Source organism: Bison bison, unplaced genomic scaffold (genome assembly GCF_000754665.1).
Source record: "Bison bison bison isolate TAMUID 2011002044 unplaced genomic scaffold, Bison_UMD1.0 scf7180017864472, whole genome shotgun sequence".
Classification (NCBI taxonomy): Eukaryota; Metazoa; Chordata; class Mammalia; order Artiodactyla; family Bovidae; genus Bison; species Bison bison.
Window position 1 is genome coordinate 3,173,944 of NW_011495033.1, and position 10,851 is coordinate 3,184,794.

The window sequence follows — 10,851 nt, forward strand, 5'->3', positions numbered from 1 at the left end:
GAGGCGCCAGGCCGGGGAGACGGGAGGGGGTCAGAGTGGACCAGACCACCCCTCCCGCCCGCTCCCCCGGGAAGCGCTCGGTGAGGGCCGGGGCAGTGGGGGTAGTGAGGGCGGGCTCGGGGTCTCACTGGTGGAACTGGAGCTGCTGACGCTGGAGGAGTCGCTGCCTGGGGAAGGGGTCTCGCTGCTGGGGCTGCCTCTCACCAACGGCACCGGCTCGTCACAGCCATTGAGGTTCCCGAAGGTGATGCGGGCGTTGAGGATGTGGAAAATCGGAATTTCTGGGGATGAGCAAACCCATCAGGCACCACCACCACCCACTTCCTCCCACCATGGGTACCCCCTCTTAACCTCCTAAGAAGCCCCACTCTCCCCAGAGCAGCTGAAGAGGAACAAGGGTAGAGGCCTCACCAATCTTGACGGGGAATCCCGGAGGCAGGCGCAGGGTAATGAAATCCCGGAGCTTGGCGAAAAGTGCGTTGCTGACGGCCATGAGGTCAATGATGGGGGCCACCTGCTCACACAGGGACAGGGGATGCTCCTCACACAGCCACAGCTTGGCCTTGAACCTGACCCCCCGCAGATCCCAAAGAGTGAGGGCCATTGTAGAAGCCGTGACCCCTCTCCCAGCCCTGCCCAACCCTCCCCAGCCCCAACAGGGGCCCTCACTTCTGTGTTTTGGTGGTCAGTTCCATGGGGCGACCCATGTCGCGGTTTCCAAGCTCAAAGTTGGGGTTGAAGTACTCTTCTGCAGTGATGGCAGTGGGGTTGGCTTGGCTCAGGGTCTGAGTGATCAGGGTCTGTACCACACAGCGAGGAGCTCATGAGCCCTTCTCAGTCCTTGAGGCCAGGCCAGTCACCTGGTATTACAAGCCCCAAATCTGTCTCCTTTCCCCCAACTCCCCACCACTGTGGAGCTGACAGGGCCTTGGGCATTGTGGAAAGAAAGCAGGTCCACACAGTATGACTCCTCCTGATCCCCATCCACACCCTTCCACACAGGGGTACCCCTGGCACACACTCACCCCGTTTTGGGGGCCCCCATGCTGCTCAGCAATTCCCAGGAAGGACTGCAGAGGTGTCTTACAACCTATGAGAAACACGGCGTCTCAGAGGATACTGCAGCCCCTCAGAAGGGACAGCACCCAAGACCCAGGGAGGAGGCTGGTCCCTGGTGGGGAGGGAGGGCGGCTCACCCACACCACACACCCAGGCACCTTCACCTGAAGGTGACTGAGGACTCCAAGGGGGCAGAGGCAGGACCAGCTGGAATAAAAGTAGGCCTGGGGCTCAGGAGAGACCTCCCAAAATATCACTGTCCAGGTTGGTGACACTGGACAAAAAATACCTGCCTTTGGGGAGCAGTTTGGGGGTATGCATGTGTGTGTTTCCCTTTGGGGGCTTCCATAGAAACTTCATTTTGTTCTCTTGTGAGGTGGGAATTCCATTTTCCCACTTTAAACAGACTTAACTGGTGCCCAGAGAGTCAGGTGTAGGTATCAGCGGGCACAAAGAATCAGTGGCAGGGCCCATGTCTTTCTGCCTCCGGTGTGTCCTACTAGACTGGAACGGCTGATAGCATATGTCACATCCCCCCACCCACAAATCCAGTGCAGATATTAGTAATCAATTATAGCATCCCTTCCTATTGAGCCCAAATGTTGCCTTAGAATCTTATCAGCACTCTAGGCAGCCACTACCAATCACTAGGATTTGGCATTTGAATTGAAGTCTATTTGCCTGAGTAAGCTATCCGGATTCTTGTTAGCGTGTCAGAGGAAATACTGATTAGAGGGGCTCATGTGGGAGCTGGTTCCTCCCCACACACCTCTTCCCCATCCCCCACCCACCTCTGCCTGATTACCTTTGACCTTGCCCTTGTGCTGTTCTGAAAGATGCTCTGTCCGTGTCCGGGTGATGAGCTCCACATTGGATGCCCCATATACCTGGGGACAGATGAGGAAAGGACTTGCTGACAGCTTTGGTACCTCTGTCCCTGCCCCTGCCCCCAAGGGCATCACACACATTTCCTTTAAGGAATGATCAGGGGAGGGAGGTACCGTTTGTTCCAGTCTCCAGGCCTTTGGGCAAGTAATTACATGAAGTTATTCATTCATTTTCCTATTCATTCAACAGACATTTTGTGAGGACCATTTCTAGGCCAGGCACTGAGGCAGGCATCAGGGATACAGTGGTGAACGAGCATGGCCAGACATGACCCCTGTCCTCTTAAGGCTCACAGTCTTTTTGAAAAGACAAGACGACAGTGGATGGTAATAACCCAGTGTGACATGTCCTCTAGATGGAGAAGCACAGGACTGTGGGAATAAAAAGCAGAGACCATAGCCTAGCCTGTGGTCCAGGGAAGGCCTCCAGGAGGAAACAGCAGCAACACAGAACCCTGCACTGGTTGGCCTCTTCACCATGTAATCCCACGTGGGTGATGCGAGGGTCCCATTAGTGACTGTGGGAGACCTCCCTCAACAGTCTGCTCAGGAGTGAAGGCCTGGCTTTGGAGTCAGCCAGAAGATCTGGGCAACCTTGTGCCGGTTACTTAATCATTTTAAGCTTCCGCTTCCTCTTCATAAAATGGGCCAATACCCTACTTCATAGAGTTGTAAAGATTAAATGGGAAACCATAGAAAGGTTGATTAAAATCAACCTTTTGTAAACCATCTGTAAAACGGGAATAATAAAAGCACCTACCTTAAAGGGTTGTTGTGAGGATTAAATGAGAGTGTGTGAGGTATACACACATATGTACATAGACGTGTGTACATGTGTACAACAGACACACATACATACATGCACATACATTTAAAATGTCAAAACAGGGCATTGCACGTGAAAGTAATGTTTTTGTTTTACTTGCTACATCGTGTCCAACTCTTTTGCAACTCCATGGACTGTAGCCCACCAGGCTTCTCTATGGGATTTCCCAAGCAAGAATACCGAGTGGGTTGCCATTTCCTTCTCCAGGGGATCTTCCCAACCCAGGGATCAAACCTGCATCCCCTGTATTGGCAGGCAGATTCTCTACCCTGAGCCGCCAGGGAAGCCTGAACGTAGTATTAGGTGGACCAGTAAACTCCAGCTGTTCTCATCAGTTGCCTGTTGGTCTCAGGCTCTTCCCTCTAGACTGTATTGTCTCTGTACCTCCAGGGCTTAGAAACTGGTCAGGAAGCCCCTGTCCTGCTCACTGTAGGCAAGAGTGTGGTGGGTCTGGCACCTGGGAACTGTGACCTCACCTTGGCTTCATACCCATTCACCATCTCGGTCTTCTCACTGCGCCAGCCCAGGATGCCTGTCTTGTTCCTGGGGAAGCAGAGTGGTCTAGGTGAGGGGGCACCCACCAGGCTGGCTCCAGGCTTCCAAAGCCATGCCCACTTACCTCTCAAAGGAGATGTTCTTGGTGTCCAGTTGCGTAGTGACAACAGGTGCAGTGAGCCGGCTCAGCACCTGCTCCTCCGTGGGCTGGGCAGCAGCCAACAGCAGCTCACGGTCCTGCCCGGCCAGAGCCAGGGTCTCCGTGTACACCACGCGGCGGTCGTGGTCAATCTCCATAACCACGGCACTCGCGTCTGCCAGCCCCAGAATAGCTCAGGGAGTCAGGGCTCACGTGGGGGTGTCCCCAGCCTCCCCACCCTGCCCTGCCTCCCACCTGCCTGACCTTGGCCCCTGAAGATGAAGCTGCGGTTCCCTCGCTGCCACGTCATGTGGTCAAAGCCCAGGAGTGTGGTGTCTACCCGAAGGTTCTGTCCACTCTTCCACACTTTGTAGGTGTCACTGGGGCAGATCTTGGACACCAAGGGCACTGAGTGGATGAGAAGGTCAGAGGTGGCTTCAATTTGCCTGGCCCACCAAACCTCAGAACATGGGGGTCAGGGGTGTGTCTGGGAATGGGTAAGGGAACTGGTGGGAGAGCAACCTCTCCCCCAACCAACCCCTCAACAAATGTAGACCACAGTCACTCAGATATGAGCAACCTAAAGTCGGAGACAGGCATGAGTCAGCCACCACCAAGTCCCTAGTATTCACCATTTAATTCATTCAATCTTGCATCCAATCTTCTAACAAATATTTATTAAACGCCTCCTCTGTGCCAAGCACTGGGGATACAACATTGAACAAGACAGGACCCCTGCCGTCTTGGAGCTTACCTTCTAGCAAGGGACGACAGGTAACAGACAGACAAATGAGCCAGTCATTACAAAGCGAAGGAATTCATAACGGAATTGAGGCAGTGTGGAAAGGCCTCAGGAAGAGACAGTGTTGAGCTGAGAACTAAAAGGTGGGAGGGAGCCATGGGAGCGCAATGGAAGAAGGCTCCAGGCAAGGGAGCAGCAAGTGCAGGAGCCCTGGGGTGGGAGGTGCCCCCGAGAGGCCCCCGGCAACCCCTCTTACCCCAGCTAGTGAACTCCCATTTCATCTCCACGTAGAAGTCCTGGGCCTGGAGGAGGAAAAGGAGAGTGGCTAAGCCTGCACTGGAGACAGGGTTCGAGGGCCACGGTGGGGAGGCGAACAGGCTGGCCCTCACCTTGCGCAGCTTCTCCAGGAGCACGGGGATGCCCGCCAGCCGCTTCACCACCCGCTGGTAGTCCCGGTACCGTAGCACCAGCTGCACCAGCTCCAGGTCCCGGGTACTCACAGCTTCCTGAAGCACTGGGGGTCAGGGGGGGCAATGTCACAGGGCAGGACCCTGCCTAGGGCTCCCTGCAGCCAACCAGAGGTAACGATATGGTGCCGGGAGACCCAGGCTGTGGGGTGGAAGCGAGCAGGGGTGCCCACCTGTCCAGCCGCTGCGGTTCTCCCTGCCCACGTCTGCGCCGTGCGCCAGGAGCACGCGGGCACACTCGAGGTGCCCCAGGGTGGTGGCCAAGTGCAGGGGAGTCCGCCCCCGGGGATCCAGCTGCTCAATGTCCACCTGGAGGAGGTGAAGCGGTTGCCCTGGTCACATCATGAGGCAGCCCATCTAAGCCTGCCTCAGGAGTCCATTAATGATGAAATCAAGGCAGTGTGGAAAGGCCTCAGGAAGATACAGCGATGAGCTATCTATCTCTAGGCAGGCAGCACTCACCTAGTTGTCCTGCCTTGCCTGTCTCAGAAAGCAATGGGAGAGACAGGCACAATGAATTGGGGTCGAGTGGAAAGGGGCTTGCAGGACAGGGCAGGAAGTAACTCTGAGAAAGGGAGGAACTTCCTTTCCAGTTCACCTAGGTGCCCTGACTGGGTTCACTCTTCCAAGGCCCAGTGGTCTGCCTGTGAAGAGTAAGCTTGGGGCTGAAGGCTGGTCTAGAGAGGCTACTGGCCAGGGAGGGCACCTGAGACCTATCCTAGGTGTCCAAGACCGCACCTTCAGGAAGGGCCACCAGTTTAGATCATGACATTACCACTGTGAGGTTTTAGCACAACTGCAATGATACATTAACAGGAAGAAAAGAACATGTTCATGGTACACCTTCAAATCCATGTCCTGTGCCTTTGGGACACTAACATTTTTTTAAAATCCTGTTGTTTTGTGAATAGTACAGTTATACTGCATGAAATTTTTGTTGGGTGATAAAAACATATGTTTGTTAAATATAAACATTTAGATATACTTCAGGAGACTAGGACTTCTGTGTAAATAACTGACCACATGCGTATAACTACTCTTCTCTGCCCCCAAAACTTGATAAAATGCCAGGGAAAGGCTTCTATGCTGACATGAATAAATAACTGAAATTACCATCCCACTCAGAACAGAGAAAAGTGTTGCTTGAAATAATTGTTTTCAGACATTAGGCAACAATTAGCCCAGGACTGCGATCCCTAAAGTAAGACAAACAAATAAGGTGGGGCCTGTGATTGTCTAAGTCTCTACTTGGAGGAATGTTCCAAACAGCCATGCAGAGAGGAGAATCCCCAGCAGGGTACGGTAGTCCGCTGAGGAGCTGAGAGACAGTAGCAGGGAGGCTGAGGTAGTTAAAACTTGCAGGGCAGAGTTCCAGGAAAAAGTAAGCTACGTTTTGTTTGTTTGTTTTTAAAGAGCTCCAGAAATCTGCATGTGGTTCCTTTGAGTCTTTGCTAAATACTAAACTTCACATTTTTACAGTGAAACTGAACAAAACCAGGCAGAAAAGAAACAACAGACTCAAAAAAAAAAAAAAATTCTCAGAGTTCAGCCATAGCAGGGAAGCATTCAAGCTCCAACCTGCTAGAGAGCCCTGTTGATTACCCAGGATATTCAATAGAGAGGTATTCAAAAGAAGGATTATACCTTAGAAGTTGTTCAGATACCAGGCTGTGTCCAACTCTTTGCAACCCCAGCCTGTCCTTAAAGACCCACCCAGACCTAATTTTAATAAAGATAAAAAATAAGCTCAAAAGGATCAAATTGATTTGCCAGTAACTTAAATTAGGCTGCCAGAACAAAGCCTAACACTCCTTTAAATGAAGACAGCAAAATCCCGATGCTTAACATCACAGCATTTACAGTGTCCAACATCCAGTTAAAAATTACTAGATATGTACAGAAGTAGGAAAATATGACCCATAATCAGGAGAAAAATCATTTAATAGAAACATATTCTGACATAATAAAGATGAATGGCTCAATGTGCTCAAAACTTTAAAGAAAAACAACATTCACAAGGGAAAAATTGGGAGATAAAATGTTCTGAAATGAAATTTTCACTGGGTAGAGTTAATAGCAGATTAGACACATCAGAATGAAAATAAAAATAAGTGAATTTAAAGATACAGCCACAGAACTATACAAACTGAAGAACAGAAGAGAAAAGAGGTACTGAAAAAACATTCAAACAGCCTCAGCAATTTGTCAGACACTATAAGGCATTCTGGAGAAGGCAGTGGCACCCCACTCCAGTACTGTTGCCTGGAAAATCCCATGGATGGAGGAGCCTGGTGGGCTGCAGTCCATGGGATCGCTAAGAGTCAGACACGACTGAGTGACTTCACTTTCACTTTCCACTTTCATGCATTTGGAGAAGGAAATGGCAATCCACTTCAGTGTTCTTGCCTGGAGAATCCCATGGACGGAGAAGCCTGGTAGGCTGCAGTCCATGGGGTCGCACAGAGTCGGACACGACTGAAGCGACTTGGCAGCAGCATAAGGCATTCTAACATATGTATAATTGGAAAAAGGTTCAGAAAGGAAGTGGAGGAATAAGACAAATTTAAAGGAATAGCCAAAAAATTTCCAAATTCCATTTAAAAAAACAACAAAACAACCTACTATAGTGAGCTGAATACTGGTGCCATCCCCCCAACCAAAAAAAAAATATATATATATATCTACATACTAACTGCTGGAACCTATGAATGTGACCTTATTTTGAAAAAGGGTCTTTGCAGATACAGTTAAGGATCTCAAAATGAGATCAGCCTGAATTATCCAGTAAGGCCCTAAGTCCAGTTTTATGCATCTTTGTAAGATGCAGAGAGACGTTCCCTATGAGGGGAGGCAGAGATTAAAGTGGAGCAACCACAAGCCGAGGAACGCTGAGCACCACGGGCAGCCAGAAGACCCAAGAAAGGATTCTCCCCCAGAGCCTTTGGAGGGAGCAGCGAGGATATCTTGCTTGAGTTTAGACTTCCAATCCCCAAACTGATGAGAGAATAAATTTATTATTTTAACCCATCCTGTCTGGTAGTTTGTTGCAGAAACTAATACAATGATAAATCCACAGAACCAAGGAACTCAATGAATACCAAGGAACTCAATGAATCCCAAGGAAGCCTACACCAAGGCCCATCATAATCAAATGCTGGAAACTAGTGATAAAAAGAAAATCTTAAAAGTGTTTTGAGAAATGAGACACACTATGTATGGAAGGACGAATACAGAAAATTCTACATTTTTTAAAAACTAGAAACCATGCAAGCTAGAAGACAATAGAATGAAATCTTTAAAGTGCTGGCGGGTGGGGTGGGGATGGGAATTGTCAACCTCGAACTCCATATCTTATGAAAATATATACTTCAAAAATAAGAAGGGGAAATAAAGATTTTTGTGGACAAATAAGAATTAAGAGAATTTGTCACCAGAAGGCATACAAGAAATGTTAAATGAAGTTATTCAAGTAGAAGGAAAATGATACCAGATAGAAACTTAGATCTGCACAAAGGAATGAAGATTGCCTCAAAAGGTAAATGTGGGACTTCCCTGGTTGTTCAGTAGTTAAGAACCTGCCTGGCAATGCAGGGGTCTCGGGTCCGATCCCTGATCGGGGAACTAAGATCCCACAGGCCTCGAGGCAACTACCCTGCAATCAAAGACCCTGCATGATACAGCGAAAATCCCACCTGCCACAACGAAGACATGACACAGCCAAATAATTTTTTTTTAAATAATGCCAATAAAATATTTAAAACCCACAAGAAAGTGGCCGGGGCATTACAACTGACTTAGGGGAAGAGAGGGTACTAGAACCCAACCATTCACAGAGGGAAACCCCAGTCAAGCTAGAGCCCCCCACTTAGCACCCTTGAAAGGTGAAGAACATGCAGGCAGTGGGAACAGCAGAGGTGGCAGAAAGGCTCAGAACTGAATACTGGGGGGCCTGGTTAAACTTTAGAACCCCTGGTTCCCTCCCCAATTTTGTAAAGCTGGGAGATGCCCCCCACTTCTCTTCATGGGATGCCAGGGGGTTTACCCTCTGTGGAAATTGCACCTGAGATACTTCCCTGGTGGTCCAGTGGCTAAGACTCTGCACTCCCAGTACAGGAGGCCTGGGTTTGATCCCCAGTGAGTGATCTATTAATCAATGATCGAAGATCCCGTGGGCCACAACTGAAGACCCGATGCAGCCAAATAAATAAATAAAAATAAATGTTAAGTAAATTGAGCCTGATATATACTGACGGAGAAGGCAATGGCACCCCACTCCAGTACTCTTGCCTGGAATATCCCATGGACGCAGGAGCCTGGTAGGCTGCAGTCCATGGGGTCGCAAAGAGTCGGACATGACTGAGCAACTTCACTTTCACTTTTCACTTTCATGCATTGGAGAAGGAAATGGCAACCCACTCCAGTATTCTTGCCTGGGGAATCCCAGGGACCGGGGAGCCTGGTGGGCTGCTGTCTATGGGGTCGCACAGAGTCGGACACGACTGAAGCAACTTAGCAGCAGCAGCAACAATAAGCAGGCCAGTCATCTTAGAGCAGCACCCACATATTAATAAGCTCCACACCTCCATCCTTAATTATGCCCCAGCAGCCAAGGGTGACCGGACACTTGAGGAAAGCTGCCCAACATGAAAGAAAGATACCAAAACTTGCAAATAGGTGCTAAAAACACAGAGGAAACAACTGTCAATGCAGGAAACAGAAAACTGGAGGCAGGCACAGTCATTTACACCCTCACAAAAATACAAAATGGAAACTGAATCCATGAAACAGAATGGGACCTTCTGACCTGTGCTTCTTTCCCTTGCTTTCTTCACTCCAGCTGTCCCTGGACAGCTTCACCTCTCCCAATTCCCCCATCACAGTAAACAGCACTTCAGGTCACTCCCTTTCCAGGGAAGACTGTTTTTCTCTCTCCTTTTTCTCTCACCTTCCATATCTAATCCACCAGTAAAATTTGGCCTTATAGGCTCTACCTTCAAAATAGATCCAGAGTCATTTTAGATGTTACCACCTTCAGGCTACCCTCCTGGTGTAGCCACCCTGTCTGTCACCTAATTCCTCCCACTCCTCTCTTGGTTCCTTAGGTCTGTTCTCTCTAGGACCCATCACAGGTACCTGTAAAATATTATTCCTCAGGTCCTGATGCCCTTTAGCTCAGAATCTCTCCGTGGCTTCCCATGCAGTTGAGGATAGCATCCTGAATGTCTCTTTGAACTCACATGCTCTCCCATCTCTCCAAGCTCCACTCCGGCATGTTGGCTTTCCCTGGAACCATCTTCTTCTGGGTCCTGGTAGCCACAAAGCTTCCTCCCTCACTTCATTAAGGCCACCGCTCAGATGTCACCTCCTTAGAAAGGCTAGCCCTGACAAGCCAGCTCAAGTGACAGTTGCTATTTGTCTGTCTGCTGTCCCTTCTCCTGCTCCAGCTCTCTTTCAGCATTAAATTGCCTACTTATTTCTTCATTGTCTCCCTCTCCTAGACTGTATGTAAGCTCCATAAAGGAACTGTCTGTTTTGTTCGGTGCTATATCCCCAGCTCTGGACAGTGTCTGGCACATAATGGGTGCTTCATAAATATTTATTAAGCAAATGCCTAGATGACTATTTTTAAGGGACATGGGGAAGGAGGGCAAGGCAGTAAAGTGTAAAATTGATTAGCTAGTAAATAGCTGTAGAAGTATGTTGTTTATAATATGAGGCAAATAACTGAATCGCCTAAAGAGTTCAAAGTGGTTGCCTCTGGGGGTGAGATGCAGAGGTGGGGGAGGTAGGGAACTCCTTTGTCAAAAACAAAACATTTTAAGTGATCTATATAATTTTTATAACCTTCTGTTGGCATTTCTTTTTCTTTAAATATACAAGGAGCCTCAAAAAAAAAAAAACAAACCCAAACTCTGCCCGGCCCCTGTGCCCTCTGAGCTGTAGCTTGGAGTCCACCAGCTCCCCAGAGAGGAGGGCAAAGCATTATTTACTCTCTGCCTCTTACAGGTTGAGCTGGGCCCCTCAGGGTCCGACCTGGGTGGGATCCTGAGTCCTGGGATAGGAGCGAGACAGCATCCACAGACCCCGAGCAGGCTGGGTCATCAGGGTGTCAGGAGGAGGGCTTCCCACGGGCCGCAGCTGAGCCATCACGCCTCCCACTGGCCCTGCCCCAGATGCTGCTGCTGCTAACAAGGCCCCAGGGAGCCAGCAGGGCCAGTCCCAGGGCTCCAGATGCT

At 49.6% G+C, this 10,851-nt stretch overlaps 1 protein-coding gene across 1 annotated transcript in view; it reads right to left on the minus strand.

The window, feature by feature from the left end:
* Positions 1-10,851, minus strand: part of ANKRD13B (ankyrin repeat domain 13B) — an 11,682-nt gene that overhangs the window by 606 nt on the left and 225 nt on the right. The window contains exons 2-13 of the mRNA XM_010861680.1: positions 5,864-5,933; positions 4,789-4,924; positions 4,538-4,662; positions 4,405-4,450; positions 3,671-3,814; positions 3,392-3,581; positions 3,249-3,315; positions 1,865-1,946; positions 1,026-1,090; positions 670-800; positions 412-569; positions 76-281 (exon numbers count right to left, since the gene is read on the minus strand). Of these exons, the coding sequence (XP_010859982.1) occupies positions 76-281; positions 412-569; positions 670-800; positions 1,026-1,090; positions 1,865-1,946; positions 3,249-3,315; positions 3,392-3,581; positions 3,671-3,814; positions 4,405-4,450; positions 4,538-4,662; positions 4,789-4,924; positions 5,864-5,933 (1,420 nt within the window). The remainder of the gene's footprint in view (positions 1-75; positions 282-411; positions 570-669; positions 801-1,025; positions 1,091-1,864; positions 1,947-3,248; positions 3,316-3,391; positions 3,582-3,670; positions 3,815-4,404; positions 4,451-4,537; positions 4,663-4,788; positions 4,925-5,863; positions 5,934-10,851) is intronic.